Source organism: Cottoperca gobio, chromosome 4, assembly GCF_900634415.1.
Source record: "Cottoperca gobio chromosome 4, fCotGob3.1, whole genome shotgun sequence".
NCBI classification, from domain to species: domain Eukaryota; kingdom Metazoa; phylum Chordata; class Actinopteri; order Perciformes; family Bovichtidae; genus Cottoperca; species Cottoperca gobio.
Genome location: NC_041358.1, coordinates 23,272,082 through 23,286,967, shown reverse-complemented (window position 1 = coordinate 23,286,967; position 14,886 = coordinate 23,272,082). Strand labels below are relative to the sequence as shown.

The following is a 14,886-nucleotide window of genomic DNA, read 5'->3' as shown; positions in this document are numbered from 1 at the left end:
CATAAAAAACAGCACATAGTAGTTATTTCAATCTCAACATTTCAGAGGAACTTCAGGATAACACACTAAGAAAAACAAGGTGTAGCGTGGGATCAAAATGTAGCAATTCACAGCTACAAAGGAAACAAACAAACACTCTAATGCACATTTTTAATCGCAACGCATGTTGACAAATTACAAATATAGAATAACAAAATCATAGGAAAACATTTCTCCCTCATCAATCCGTTACAAAAGGATCAAGTGTGAACACTTTTAATGGTTTTGGATACAAATTCAAGGCAGCTAAAGTGGATTTGAAGGTTTTGGTTGTAAATAAGCCCCAATACCTCCGGCTGTCAGGTCATTGTTTTCTAAACAAGGACCAAGATTTCATTCAAATCTTTTTTTGCACATATATCTGAAACAATTTAGAAATATCTTTTTTGGACCTTGTTGGTTCTCCTCTCACCTTTTGTGCATACTACTATGTGGCTACCTGAAATGAGCTTAGCTGAATAAATGTATTAAGAAGATCACAAAAGTTCTTGGCTGTTTATCTGACACAACCCACAACCCAGACATTTCTTTGAATAGTGTTACGATTTTGAAGAACCACGGACACCACAGTTTCCAGCTGCAGATATGAGTGTTGATGTTTCCATGCAACTAGAGCTCAATCATTTTATCATGATTCAACAGACCGCTGAACATTTCTGCATGTTGCACTTTTGTTTGGCTTATTTGAAGCTATTGTTCTGCACGTAAAGGATTGTACCTATTTGAAGCTAATGTACTTGCAAGATTCTTGATGTTCTGAGTTGTATCCTCATGATTGTTTACACTTATTATAAGTCGCTTTGGACAAAAGCGTCAGCTAAATGAACTGTAATTTGATGAATATCCCTCAGATTAACTACATTGCTGGATAACCGAAAGTCTCCTCATAGAATGAGTTGCATGCAGCTCCATTAGGATCCTAATTCAAACTCATTTCTCTCCAACCTTAACATGTCACAAACGGCTTCCCGACTACATCAGTTTCACTATGTTCATGTGTACCATACACATGCTAATCAAATACAATCCAGTACAATAGCTCTGCATGACATCCTACGCATTATTATATTCAATAGTATTTTCTAAAGGATTAAATCAAAAGAAAAAAACATGCCTGTAAAGCTTTAGTTTTTACAATTGCTAAAACACATTTCTCAAAACTTTAAACACAAAACTCAAGCTACATTCACAAAACCACAGACTCCTCTGGAACAAATCAAACAATGCTTTCAGATCATACACTACACGAGGAAGCACGAGGAAGCACCTGCAAGGGTGACACTTAGATGACGATCTGACAGGGAACACTGAGAAAGACAGGGATATATACACACAGACACTAACGAGGGGAACGAGACACAGCTGGGGAGAGAGGCTAAAACACAAATGAAAAGCACATTACAGGTAAATGTAAAGCACATTACAGGTAAATGTAAAGCACATTACAGGTAAATGTAAAGCACATTACAGGTAAATGTAAAGCACATTACAGGTAAATGAAAAGCACATTACATGTAAATGTAAAGCACATTACAGGTAAATGTAAAGCACATTACAGGTAAATGAAAAGCACATTACAGGTAAATGTAAAGCACATTACAGGTAAATGAAAAGCACATTACAGGTAAATGTAAAGCACATTACAGGTAAATGTAAAGCACATTACAGGTAAATGAAAAGCACATTACAGGTAAATGTAAAGCACATTACAGGTAAATGAAAAGCACATTACAGGTAAATGTAAAGCACATTACAGGTAAATGAAAAGCACATTACAGGTAAATGAAAAGCACATTACAGGTAAATGTAAAAGCACATTACAGGTAAATGAAAAGCACATTATGAAAAGCACATTACAGGTAAATGAAAAGCACATTACAGGTAAATGTAAAGCACATTACAGGTAAATGAAAAGCACATTACAGGTAAATGAAAGCACATTACAGGTAAATGTAAAGCACATTACAGGTAAATGTAAAGCACATTACAGGTAAATGTAAAGCACATTACAGGTAAATGAAAAGCACATTACAGGTAAATGTAAAGCACATTACAGGTAAATGTAAAGCACATTACAGGTAAATGAAAAGCACATTACAGGTAAATGTAAAGCACATTACAGGTAAATGAAAAGCACATTACAGGTAAATGTAAAGCACATTACAGGTAAATGAAAAGCACATTACAGGTAAATGAAAAGCACATTACAGGTAAATGTAAAGCACATTACAGGTAAATGAAAAGCACATTACAGGTAATGAAAAGCACATTACAGGTAAATGTAAAGCACATTACAGGTAAATGTAAAGCACATTACAGGTAAATGAAAAGCACATTACAGGTAAATGAAAGCACATTACGAAAAGCACATTACAGGTAAATGAAAAGCACATTACAGGTAAATGTAAAGCACATTACAGGTAAATGAAAGCACATTACAGGTAAATGTAAAGCACATTACAGGTAAATGAAAAGCACATTACAGGTAAATGAAAAGCACATTACAGGTAAATGTAAAGCACATTACAGGTAAATGAAAAGCACATTACAGGTAAATGAAAAGTACATTACAGGTAAATTAAAAGCACATTACAGGTAAATGAAAAGCACATTACAGGTAAATGAAAAGTACATTACAGGTAAATTAAAAGCACATTACAGGTAAATGTAAAGCACATTACAGGTAAATGAAAAGCACATTACAGGTAAATGAAAAGCACATTACGAAAAGCACATTACAGGTAAATGAAAAGCACATTACAGGTAAATGTAAAGCACATTACAGGTAAATGAAAAGCACATTACAGGTAAATGAAAAGCACATTACAGGTAAATGTAAAGCACATTACAGGTAAATGAAAAGCACATTACAGGTAAATTAAAAGCACATTACAGGTAAATGAAAAGCACATTACAGGTAAATGTAAAGCACATTACAGGTAAATGTAAAGCACATTACAGGTAAATGAAAAGCACATTAGAGGTAAATGAAAAGCACATTACAGGTAAATGAAAAGCACATTACAGGTAAATGTAAAGCACATTACAGGTAAATGAAAAGTACATTACAGGTAAATGTAAAGCACATTACAGGTAAATGTAAAGCACATTACAGGTAAATGTAAAGCACATTACAGGTAAATGAAAAGCACATTACAGGTAAATGAAAAGCACATTACAAAACCAACTGCAGAAAACGTCAACGTACGATTCATTCTGCCTCAGCAGCATCACGCCTTGTGTTCTGGGTCCGGCCAGAGGACTTCATCTACATCACACGCAATGTTTTCTCTTGCTAAGCAACGGGGGAAAAACTCTGGCATGGATCCAGGCTTGACAAGCACCCACGCCTATGTCACCACAGGCCAATGCCATTGCCTGTAGGAGGTTTACCCTGGTGTAGGGGTTCCGGTCACAGACCCTCCAGCGCCCCGCAGAACATAACTCCTCTGTATGGGCTGTATGGTGAAAAGCAAACATTTATGAAGCGCTGGTTGATGTTGAACCATTCACGTATGCGGCCTGCACGGTGAAAGCTGACATTGTCCCAAACTACAACATAAATAGGATGCCCAGCATGATGAGGAACCTGAACCTCAATCAGAAAATCCCGAAGACCACTCAGATATGTGAGAAGATGCTCGGTGTTGTAAGGCCCCAGGGTTGCATGATGGTGGAGAACCCCCCAATTACTTATGGCCACACAAAGGGTGACATTGCCACCACGCTTGCCAGGGACTTCCACAATGGCCCGTTGGCCAATTATGTTCCTGCCTCCCCTTCTCCTCTTCGTCATATTGAACCCTGCTTCATCTCCAAAAATGTATTCATGGAGCCTTTCCATAGAATTAAATTCAAGCCATCTCTAACTGTACCTGTTGTCTTCTCTGAATGCCCTTACGATGGTGCCACAGAGAACCTACTCTTTGTCCTGCTTCCCTCATTGTCAAGCCATGAACAAGCACCCACGCCTATGTCACCACAGGCCAATGCCATTGCCTGTAGGAGGTTTACCCTGGTGTAGGGGTTCCGGTCACAGACCCTCCAGCGCCACGCAGAACATAACTCCTCTGTATTAGTATTAGCATTAGTACTCGAGCAAGGAGTTTGGACGTCAGTATTTTTTCAATTATTGTCTTATCTTAAGCCAAATTGCAAAGTGTTATAAGAGTTATTTCACTTTCCTCTTTTCAGTGGGTTACATCATGTCTGTGTTAAAATGAGCGTTCTTTAGAAAGAATGTGGTTTTGGGTAATGCAACACACTGCAGACAAAAACAAATTCTTCTCTAACATGCAAATGAGTTTTTTAGCTGTATTAAAAGTATAATGTTGGTGGGTGGTGATGGCCTAGTGCAGGGGTCTGCAACATGTGTCTCTTTAACCCCTCTGTAGTGGCTCCCTGTAGCTTTGACAAAACAAAACATGGAACGTGTATATTTTGTTGCACAGTGGACAATCTTTCAAAGGGAACATCTCTTATCTTGGAGTTCGAGGTGATATTGTGACACTGAAATAAAATGTTTTTTTAAATATTTCGTCAACTAAAAAAAGCGTCACATTCTCCTGCGTCTATAGGCGCGGTGCCTTCCCCTGCAGGTGGCTTATCTTGAGTTGCAGACCCCCGCCTAACTCGGTACGCTAACCAGGGATAAACACTATAGATAATACTCCTTTATAATAAAGTGATATGCAGGAAGCTGATTTCTCCCATTTGTTGCTTTTTCTTCTTGATGTTCAGAACCAGATTTCTAAAACTCCATACTTGGGGAGTTTCTGATTATGGGATGCTACATACTTTTGGTTGATTTGAAAGTGGTCAAAAGGATATATGGACTATAATGAAATGACTTTGTCGAGACACAAAACAATCACTAGTTTGAACACCTCCAGAAGACTTGGACGTTGTTGTTTTGAATTGAATGTTAATGTAACAAGCAAACTACTCAGAATCAGCCCCTGTGTGGGGATGTTTTAGTTCAGCCGGTCACATGAGCAGGATGGACTTCTTGCCTTAATGGTGCATCATTTGGCCTCAAAACAATATGAACCTTTGAGTGTTAGATCTGGACGACACAATCGAAATCTGATTCATAAGATTTTAAACTTTCTTCTTTTTATCTTACTTCTCTAGTTTGTATCCTCAAATAGAATTTAGAATTCATCAGAGAGGAACAACACTGATCACAGGTGGATCCACCCAACATGTAGTGAAGCAACCAGTCAGGAGTATCAAGGGGCGGTTAATCTGTATAAATAAATGAATACTTGACAGTTGAAACACTTGAGACACATCAGAGCAGACACTTGACTTCTCTGTTCACTTCAACAGACATTATGACAATGTTTCACAAAGTTAAACCTGGAGAATGGAGTGAGACAAAGGATGCCACTGAGGAAACCCAGAACATTTGTGATCAGGTGAGTTTCAATCTACCTTCATTCTTCACAACCTCCACACACAACTCTTTGGTCTGGATTTACATGTTTCATTTCATTCATACGCAGGTGAAAGTCCAAGTGGAGCAAAAGACTGGCAAGAGCTATGTGGAATACAAAGCAGTTGAATACAGGAATCAGATTGTGAATGGAGAAAACTTCCTCTTCAAGGTAAATGTTGTGATATTCGAAAGAAGGATGCGTGTCTTTGTATAATATACAAGTTAATGTTAAAAACCAGTTGAATCTAATGTCATGTAAAACTCAGGAGCGTAAACACCAGTTAAACACATCTGATGGTAGAAGATCCTCACTGTTCAGCAACACAAGATCCAGATGAATATATTTTCAGATGTCACAGTTTCCTCCTTTTCCTGCAGGTTTTTGTTGGAGGGAAGGACTACATTCATCTGAGTGTTTTCCAACACCTAAAACTCAGAGACGAGGTGCAACAGCAAGAGGTGCTGGTCGGTGTGGAGCAGGACAAAACCAAAGAGGACCCCCTCGTACCTTTTACCAACTGATCACACAACCTGTTTCAACAGTGAAATACTTACAGGCTGCAGTTTCATATTAAAATGCTCTGCTTCTTTATCCTGAAATGATTTGATGTTGATTCTATTCACTCAGAGATATTAATATATTTGGTGTTGGGAAGCAGCAAGTTGAATGCACTGCCTTCTAAAGAAATAAAAAGGATAAACAATTTCATACAATCTCTATATTTCTTGTGGTTTTTAAATGCAGCATTTGCTTTTTTTTTGTGAAGTCTGATTCCTATAATAGACGTTGTGTTGGCTGGAAGAAATAGTTACACATTAATACATAAAAAGGTTAATAAACCGCTTTAGTTTGTGTTAAACTACTCATGTTGTGAGTTCTGAATACACAAACCAGGAAACATTTTCTTAGCGTCAGTTACTTGGTAGATGCCCTGGAGAAGGAAAAAACTCTTTTTAAGTCCTTACAAAATGTGAAGTCAATCCACCCGACAGTTGTTAAGACATTTCAATCCGTACAAGAGGTCATAACAGAGTGGATTAAACTGTACCACTTAGAAGTAGAAGCACCAAGTTCTTCAAAAGACTCACAACTGATTTAAAACACAGACAACACGTCACTTGAAAATACGTTGTCGTACAATTCTTCTCATTAAAGAAGCACACGACTGACGGTTTTACAGCTGTGGCAATGCAACACAACAATCACAGTGGAATATAAGTGTTTGAGAAGAGGTCAGAGAGGTATGGGTGCTCTGCAGCCTGCAGGCAGGACCCTCAGTCTCCGTTCAAGTCTGGATTTGGACCTCGAGTGTAGCAGCCGCTCTCATTGGACGGAGCTTCACTTCACCTTCGGAGGCGTGTAGTGGAGTGCATTTGTGTGAGATTATAGGACAGTACTGAGAACAGTGAGCATACCTTCAGACTTCTGTCTTTGACAACCTCTTCAACATTCAGCTCTGATTGCATTAGCTTTAACTGGAGACAAGGAAGGAAAAAATATGACTTATATATGAGACTCAGATTATTTATAAGTTTAGAGATGCACACGTCTGAGATTTCTGTCGCCACAACACTACAACTAGAGGAGAAAAAACTGATAAACAAAATGAAAAAGAATACAAATAAAAACCTGCACTTATTTAATATTGTTTAAAAAAAGAAAAAAAAGTTATATTAATTAGTGGTACAGGTTCCAAACACTGTGAGTCTGGGGGCTGCCACCATTGTGCCCCTGAGCAAGGCACTTAACCCTGAGTTGCTCCCGGGGAACTGACCCTGAGGTGTCGATGTTCACACAAGACATTACACTTCAAGTTAAGTGTCATGAAAATGGATCCAAAATTGATCTTATAGACTGTGGATACTGCTATAGGCCAGAGACGTACAAAAACAGCAGCTAAAGTGGATGACCTTTGACCTTTTTTCAGCTATACTGCCCCCTGCATCAAATAAATAAATATGTTAATTTTTAATATCTTACTGGTACTATATTTTACAACTGTTCCTCTTGCCTGAATGAATCCAATGCAACTTGTTCTTGGTGATAATGTATGCGATTTACTGAACAGTAGGACTGTTTCATTCTTAGTTGATTCTCATTAATAATTCCATTAGTGGAACGATTAGGTTGCATTCATATCTTGGAACTTATAGCTTCCTCACATTGTAATAGGCCCTTCACTACGGTAAGCTGAGGTTACATAGCTTTATGCTAAGGACACATTGGGCATGATAGTAAATTGAATAACGGTGAGGTTATGATTATAAAAGTTGAAATACGTAGCTCTGTTTTTTCTTTCCTGATTGTATTGTTTTCAACACACTGCTTCTGTAATAATCTGCCTTTCTGTAAACCCCTTAACCTGAGTGTCCTCGCTGACCTGCTTCTCTGACCAAACTCCTTAATGAACATCTGTCCAAGTTGCAGGTAAATGATACATGTGTTGCTATATTAAAAGTGATTTGAACCCCATTTATGTCTTCTGATGAAAGAAAGAAAGAGAAAACGACATTTGAGACATTTTTATTTATTAGGCAAAATACTGACAAAGCCACTCGGACACAACTTCCCCTCTCAAATACAATTAAAGAGTGCTGAAACAAAGCTTTGTGAAAGATTGTTACATTTAACAATCGTTTTTCTCGAGAACCTTGTTGATCCAGGGAAGGAACTTTGAGATGTGTGTGTAGACGAGGGCTCCAGTTCTGCATTTACATTCCTTCTCGTAGCAAGACGCAACCCCAACAGCCTTCCCGTCGCAAACCAGAGGACCACCAGCATAACCCTGTGAGCAGGAAATATCTTTATGTGTTCATTCAAGATGATGTATGACGTTTATTTTGTTTTTTGTCTAAAACATATTTTCTATGAAAGGATAGAACACATACCTTACAGGATCCTTTATCATATCCACCTGCACAGATGACATTGGCACGGAGAGCAGGCAGTTTCTGTTTACACTCTTGCTGATTAATGACAGTCACATTCACCACTCTTAGCTCGTTATCAAGTGTAGTACCAGGACCAGTGAAACCCCATCCAGCTACAAGGCACTGTTCATTTTCTTGTACGTTCATATCAGGTGTTGGAAGTGGAATTGTTGGTACTTTCTTTTCTTTTCTATTATTCTTAAGTAGCTGGAGACACAAAAATCAGAAAGCAAAACATAAAAAGTGTGTGTCTGTCTAGTCACGGTCTTACTCTTCATCAGGCTACAGGTAAACATTTGCTTGGAGTTTAAGCTGAGGAATCATTTAAATGAAGGTTAGTGTTAGCAGAGTTACAGTATATATGCACTGGTTGTGATGGTGCGTCGCTCTTTACATTTACCCTCACAGGAAATAACACTTCATTGTTTAAAATGTATCAAACCAACCAAAGCACCAAATGCAAATGACTTGACTGTAAAAATTCCATCGGACTACTGGGTTGAAGGAACTTACTTTGAGGAGCATGATGTCATTCGATTCATTGTTGTTCTTACGAGCAGGTTTGCACTTCTTTACAATCGCTCTATTTATTACGTTAACCTTTTTCAGATCCTGGGTGCCAAGAATTACCAATGTGGTTTCTAAATCCCTGCAAAAATGAGAGGTTGTCAGTGGATGTTCTCAAGTTATGCTAACAATCCAAAGAAACAACAAATGATTTGTTCCTTTAAAAAAAAAAAGTGAGTTTCTATAACTTAAAATAAAAAAATGATGGCTGGAAGAGGAAGTGTAACTCACACATCACACTGCGCAGCAGTGACGACAAAGTCTTCACTGACAAGGAATCCTCCACATACGTGTTTTCTATTCTCCTGCACCGATGCCATATACAGCATCGAGTCCTCTGAGGCTATTTCCCCATTTATGATTTCACTCCCAAGTACTATAAAACATATGAAGAAAATAAAAAGGAGTTCAAATGAGTTAACATCCCATTTGCAGGCTGAATGAAAGTCGTCAGATGTGCAACTTACCGTTTCGTCCGAGGCATGCCAGAACAGGAAAAAGCAGAAGCTTGTACAGACCATCCATCATGGTGATGATCGACCTGTTGTATCTGGACTGTCAAGTCTACCCTTCTACAGCAGTATTTGAACTAACAATTTGATTGCCATCTATTTTATTTTGACTTCCAACCACATCCTACGGGAGATGCTATTTTTCAACATTGCTAAGCACGTACACCATGTGATTACTACGCAGCCCAGATGAGGCCAGTCCTTTTCAAGAGCGCAGAGTGCTCATGAGAAGAACTGGCCTTGTCTGTCATCCTTTTTGAGTTATAATGTAACTAAATGTTGTATATTTATTAAAGGCGGTTTCAGTTAAGCCATGTTTTATGTGTGTTAGTTGAATTAATATAAGAAAACTTAACTGCCCTTTACGAGAATTAACAGACTTGGCAACTATGGTGAGGTCACGTGCACGCCCTCTATAAGTGCAGAATCTCAATGTTTTTATTATCAATTTTTTTAAATAATTTATGTAAGATACCAGATACTAATGATTTTCAGCTGTCACCATTTGGGTGTGGGGAGCTTTGATAAAACAGCCCTCCCAAAAATGTCTTCTGAATTCTGCGACGAGCCAGATGAACCAGTTATGAAACTAAGGCTATTTACTGGAATGGCTTTGATCGTTATTTGACAGCAAGTGGTCTAAAGGAGCATCATCACAAGTTTCTTCAATGTAAAAAGTTTCAAGGAGAGACCATCTTGCGATATTCAGACCATTCGCAACGCCAAATCGGGCAAGGGATGTAAAGTGGGCGGGGGGGAAATTACCCAATGGCCCCTTCCTCACTTCATACCCTTACTTTTCATACTACACCCATCTTCACATTTGGCCTCCATTTTCAAACTCGACCTTCATTTTGATCTCAACTACACATCTGTAAAGTTTCGTGACTGCATGTTACAGAGAGAGCGATAGACAGACAGATAGAGAGACTCAATATCAATATAGCAAAAATGTTTGATCAGATAACAGATAACGATTTTCAGTCAGACGTCGCTCGATCGAATGTTAAATGCAGAATGGCAACCAGGCATAAGAGTAATATTCAGAATTATTTTGATAAAATAAACAAAGTGAATGTGCAGTGCAAACTTTGTAATGTTAAACTTGCGTATCATAGAACGACTAGTTCAAAGATTAACATTAGACATGCTTATATTCTCTCTTGGTGATCATCAAACATCTTCATAAAAAACAGCACATAGTAGTTATTTCAATCTCAACATTTCAGAGGAACTTCAGGATAACACACTAAGAAAAACAAGGTGTAGCGTGGGATCAAAATGTAGCAATTCACACTACAAAGGAAACAAACAAACACTCTAATGCACATTTTTAATCGCAACGCATGTTGACAAATTACAAATATAGAATAACAAAATCATAGGAAAACATTTCTCCCTCATCAATCCGTTACAAAAGGATCAAGTGTGAACACTTTTAATGGTTTTGGATACAAATTCAAGGCAGCTAAAGTGGATTTGAAGGTTTTGGTTGTAAATAAGCCCCAATACCGCCGGCTGTCAGGTCATTTAGCAGACTCATGATAAGAAACCAAGTATGTTGGTTGTTAATAAAGGCCTCTTGTAAAAGTAAGTTTTAAGACGATATTTAAATCCGAGGAGCCAGTACCATACAATACAACAAAAAGTACATTTAACAATTCTTTTTTTTGAGAATTTTTCTGATCCAGGGAAGGTATTTTGATATATTTGTATAGACGTTGGGTACATCTGGGTAGTCACAGTTTCCCTTGTTGTAAGACACAACACCAACTGCCTTCCCGTTGCACACCAGAGGGCCACCAGAATCACCCTGTGAGGAGAAAGAAGCTTCATTAGTTTTATTCACTTTCTAAGACTAAAAGTGATTTAGATCAGAAACTATATTTTCTATGACAGGACAGAAAACATACCTGACAGAATCCTTTGTTTGTGGGATATCCACCTGCACAGATGACATTGAGAGGAAGATCCGGCCATTGTTTCTTACAGTCCTTAGGGTTAACGACAGGCACATCCACCATTTGCAGCTCGTCAACAGATTTACCGTCACTTGTTAAACCCCATCCAGCTACACGGCACTGTCGCTTGTCTTTTATCTCAATCTTGGTCTTCGGAAGATCAATACGTTTTAATCTTCTGTTCAGTCGAGCTTTCCGAGATAGCTGGAGACACACAAAATCACAAAGTGGAAATTAAAAACTAGCAAAGACCGATTTATAGCATACTTATTATCCTCCATCAGACATCAAGCTAAAACAGAAGAGTGTTTATGTGCTTTGTTTTTTGTTTTTTTACAGTTTTGTGGAGAATACAACTGAATTAAACAGAACATGAAAGTAACAGATTTAAAAATAAATAAAATATCTACTTACTTTGAGGAGCATGATGTCACACCCCTTTGTGATATTCACATAAGATGGAAACTTGCACGTCTTTACTTTGTATCTCATTTTGTGATCAGCCTTCTTGAGATTGTGGGTACCAAGAACGACACTTGTAGGATTCCTGAGTGCATGATCATCGAGAGGCTGTCGGTAGTGTTACTTAAAAACTGCTGTATATTTTGGAAACATATAAAGTTCTTTGTATTTGATTTCTAATAACATGAATCATAAATAGTTGAAAGAGGTAAGGTAACTCACGCGTCAACACAATGTGCAGCAGTGACCACAAAGTCTTCATTGATGAGGAATCCTCCACATACATGATCACCTGCCTTGTTCTGCACCGAGGCCATGTACGTCATTTCATTCTCCGGGACCTTTCTACCGTGTATGATTTCACTCCCAAGTGCTGAAAAGAAAAGAGGAAAAGGAGGATGAAGTTATTATCGCATTTGTTAGATCAGAGACTTATAACTAGATGTGGGAATCTTACCGTGAAGTCCAAGACACGCCAGAAGATGAAAAAGCAGAAACCTTTTCAGGGCATGCATCATGCTTGCAGCAAACTCAACCTTTTGTCTCTGGGGTGTTGAGTTGACTCCTTTTAGAGACCAGTTTCCTCAGTAAGCGACCCTGTGGTCTTTTTTACGTGCTTCACCAAGACTTTTTTCGCCCAGCCCCTGTATGTCGGTTTAACCTTTAATTGTCTTATGGTGATGAGTGCATGTGGTCAGTAAAGAAAGTATTGTCATTGCTTCAGTAAATATAAAGCCTGTAATTCTGCTGACTCAGCAGCCTGAAGCACATACATAATGTGATCGTGGGCTGATTTTCACACAGTCTTTAACTTTAACCCATTTACTCTCTTCGACATTGATGTTATTCAATACTTTCACTTTCCCTTTTGAATCTATGGCACTTTAAATATCTAGGAATTCTTCGACCTTCTTCTCTCACTGTTTGGATAACACAATAATAAAGAAATATTTCGTACAAGCATACAAACGGACATACACAATTGTACACAGCAGATGCAAAACAAAAGACAAAACACAACAATACCAGGACAGAGAGCAAAAAAGGTCACACAGCTACTTAAGCTTAAGTGACCTATAGTTCTATGAACTGAAGAAAAAAACAGAATTATTTGTTATGGATCTCCTTTATAGCTGTGACTTTTGGGCAGTTGTCTTTTATCACTGCGATGTTGCACCACAAACCAAATGAGTAACAGAAAACGCAGTTTCCAGCTTCAGGTTTGAGTGTCAGTCTTCTCACGCTCTCAAGTATGAAACTAATTCTGTGAAGTCATGTGATCACTGACTGACAGCTTGTCTAAATTAAGTGCGTTACACGTAACTGAGTAAGTGTTGTGTATTATCAAGTGTGAGGTAAAATAAGGAATATGTGCAGAGGAGGCATCACTCAATCACATGCAAGAATCAGAAATGTGTTTGGAATAACTCACACATAAGAACTTATGAGAAGCATTTATGACATTTTCATTCTTTTTGGGACCTTGTTGATTCTCCTCTCACTTTTTGTGCATACTACTATGTGGCTACATGAAATGAGCTTAGCTGAATAAATGTATATAAAGCTTAACATTCAAGACAAAGAGCAGCAGTAGTGCAAAGCTGGCTGTCATGGTCTCTGATCAAATCCACACCTTCCACTAATAGCGTTATATTTCTCAAAGAAGAAAATATATTACTTATCTTGTGGTCTTTATTGCTTCAGTGTGTTTGCTAACATGCTGTTGATCTTTTTGTGAAGTTGTTGGTGGGTAATTGCAAAACATGTGGTTTTAAAATTTCAAAACAGGGTTTCATAATTGAGACCAGAAACCTTTGGCGTTAGAGATAACGGTCATACTGAGGCCCACAATGCTTTGAGAGTTCAAATTGCCACATGTGTCGCCCAGAAATCATGTCTACTGATGAACTGGAAGTTAGACATTAGTTTAGCAAAGGTTAATATTTCTGGATAAGGTATTTTTGGATAACACTTCGTACAAGCATACAAACGGACATACATAAACAATTGTACACAGCAGATGCAAAACAAAACACAACAATACCAGGACAGAGAACAAAAAAGGTCACACAGCTACTTAAGCTTAAGTGACCTATAGTTCTATGAACTGAAGAAAAAAACAGAATTATTTGTTATGGATCTCCTTTATAGCTGTGACTTTTGGGAAGTTGGCTTTTATCACTGCGATGTTGCACCACAAACCAAATGAGTAACAGAAAACGCAGTTTCCAGCTTCAGGTTTGAGTGTCAGTCTTCTCACGCTCTCAAGTATGAAACTAATTCTGTGAAGTCATGTGATCACTGACTGACAGCTTGTCTAAATTAAGTGCGTTACACGTAACTGAGTAAGTGTTGTGTATTATCAAGTGTGAGGTAAAATAAGGAATATGTGCAGAGGAGGCATCACTCAATCACATGCAAGAATCAGAAATGTGTTTGGAATAACTCACACAAGAACTTATGAGAAGCATTTATGACATTTTCATTCTTTTTAGGACCTTGTTGATTCTCCTCTCACTTTTTGTGCATACTACTATGTGGCTACATGAAATGAGCTTAGCTGAATACATGTATATAAAGCTTAACATTCAAGACAAAGAGCAGCAGTAGTGCAAAGCTGGTTGTCATGGTCTCTGATCAAATCCACACCTTCCACTAATAGCGTTATATTTCTCAAAGAAGAAAATATATTACTTATCTTGTGGTCTTTATTGCTTCAGTGTGTTTGCTAACATGCTGTTGATCTTTTTGTGAAGTTGTTGGTGGGTAATTGCAAAACATGTGGTTTTAAAATTTCAAAACAGGGTTTCATAATTGAGACCAGAAACCTTTGGCGTTAGAGATAACGGTCATACTGAGGCCCACAATGCTTTGAGAGTTCAAATTGCCACATGTGTCGCCCAGAAATCATGTCTACTGATGAACTGGAAGTTAGACATTAGTTTAGCAAAGGTTAATATTTCTGGATAAGGTA

At 38.0% G+C, this 14,886-nt stretch overlaps 3 protein-coding genes across 3 annotated transcripts; 1 reads left to right on the top strand and 2 right to left on the bottom strand.

The window, feature by feature from the left end:
• The first annotated feature begins 5,318 nt into the window (after positions 1–5,318).
• Positions 5,319–6,193, top strand: LOC115007357 (cystatin-A1-like). The gene is made up of 3 exons (XM_029430180.1): positions 5,319–5,459; positions 5,547–5,648; positions 5,858–6,193. Exons 1-3 carry the CDS (start codon positions 5,376–5,378, stop codon positions 5,999–6,001), a joined length of 330 nt encoding a protein of 109 aa, XP_029286040.1. The 5' UTR covers positions 5,319–5,375; the 3' UTR covers positions 6,002–6,193.
• Positions 6,194–8,106: 1,913 nt separating this feature from the next.
• LOC115006984 (granzyme-like protein 1) lies at positions 8,107–9,502 on the bottom strand. Its single transcript, XM_029429616.1, has 5 exons — positions 9,445–9,502; positions 9,209–9,353; positions 8,924–9,059; positions 8,369–8,617; positions 8,107–8,265 (listed from the first exon to the last, which is right to left on the bottom strand). Exons 1-5 carry the CDS (start codon positions 9,500–9,502, stop codon positions 8,107–8,109), a joined length of 747 nt encoding a protein of 248 aa, XP_029285476.1.
• Positions 9,503–11,143: 1,641 nt separating this feature from the next.
• Positions 11,144–12,430, bottom strand: LOC115007319 (mast cell protease 1A-like). Its single transcript, XM_029430129.1, has 5 exons — positions 12,370–12,430; positions 12,135–12,285; positions 11,865–11,997; positions 11,403–11,654; positions 11,144–11,302 (listed from the first exon to the last, which is right to left on the bottom strand). Exons 1-5 carry the CDS (start codon positions 12,428–12,430, stop codon positions 11,144–11,146), a joined length of 756 nt encoding a protein of 251 aa, XP_029285989.1.
• Between the last annotated feature and the right edge of the window lie 2,456 nt (positions 12,431–14,886).

Excerpts from the sequence above, each read along its gene's own strand:
- LOC115007319 (XM_029430129.1), bottom strand. The coding sequence starts at position 12,430 with ATGATGCATGCCCTGAAAAGGTTTCTGCTTTTTCATCTTCTGGCGTGT. Across the intron at positions 11,998-12,134 it reads GCTGCACATTGTGTTGACGC|GAATCCTACAAGTGTCGTTC; the intron begins GTGAGTTACCTT and ends TCATGCACTCAG. Across the intron at positions 11,655-11,864 it reads GTGACATCATGCTCCTCAAA|CTATCTCGGAAAGCTCGACT; the intron begins GTAAGTAGATAT and ends GTGTGTCTCCAG.
- LOC115007357 (XM_029430180.1), top strand. The coding sequence starts at position 5,376 with ATGACAATGTTTCACAAAGTTAAACCTGGAGAATGGAGTGAGACAAAG. Across the intron at positions 5,460-5,546 it reads CCCAGAACATTTGTGATCAG|GTGAAAGTCCAAGTGGAGCA; the intron begins GTGAGTTTCAAT and ends ATTCATACGCAG. Across the intron at positions 5,649-5,857 it reads GAGAAAACTTCCTCTTCAAG|GTTTTTGTTGGAGGGAAGGA; the intron begins GTAAATGTTGTG and ends CTTTTCCTGCAG.
- LOC115006984 (XM_029429616.1), bottom strand. The coding sequence starts at position 9,502 with ATGGATGGTCTGTACAAGCTTCTGCTTTTTCCTGTTCTGGCATGCCTC. Across the intron at positions 9,060-9,208 it reads ACTGCTGCGCAGTGTGATGT|GGATTTAGAAACCACATTGG; the intron begins GTGAGTTACACT and ends TCATTTTTGCAG. Across the intron at positions 8,618-8,923 it reads ATGACATCATGCTCCTCAAA|CTACTTAAGAATAATAGAAA; the intron begins GTAAGTTCCTTC and ends TTGTGTCTCCAG.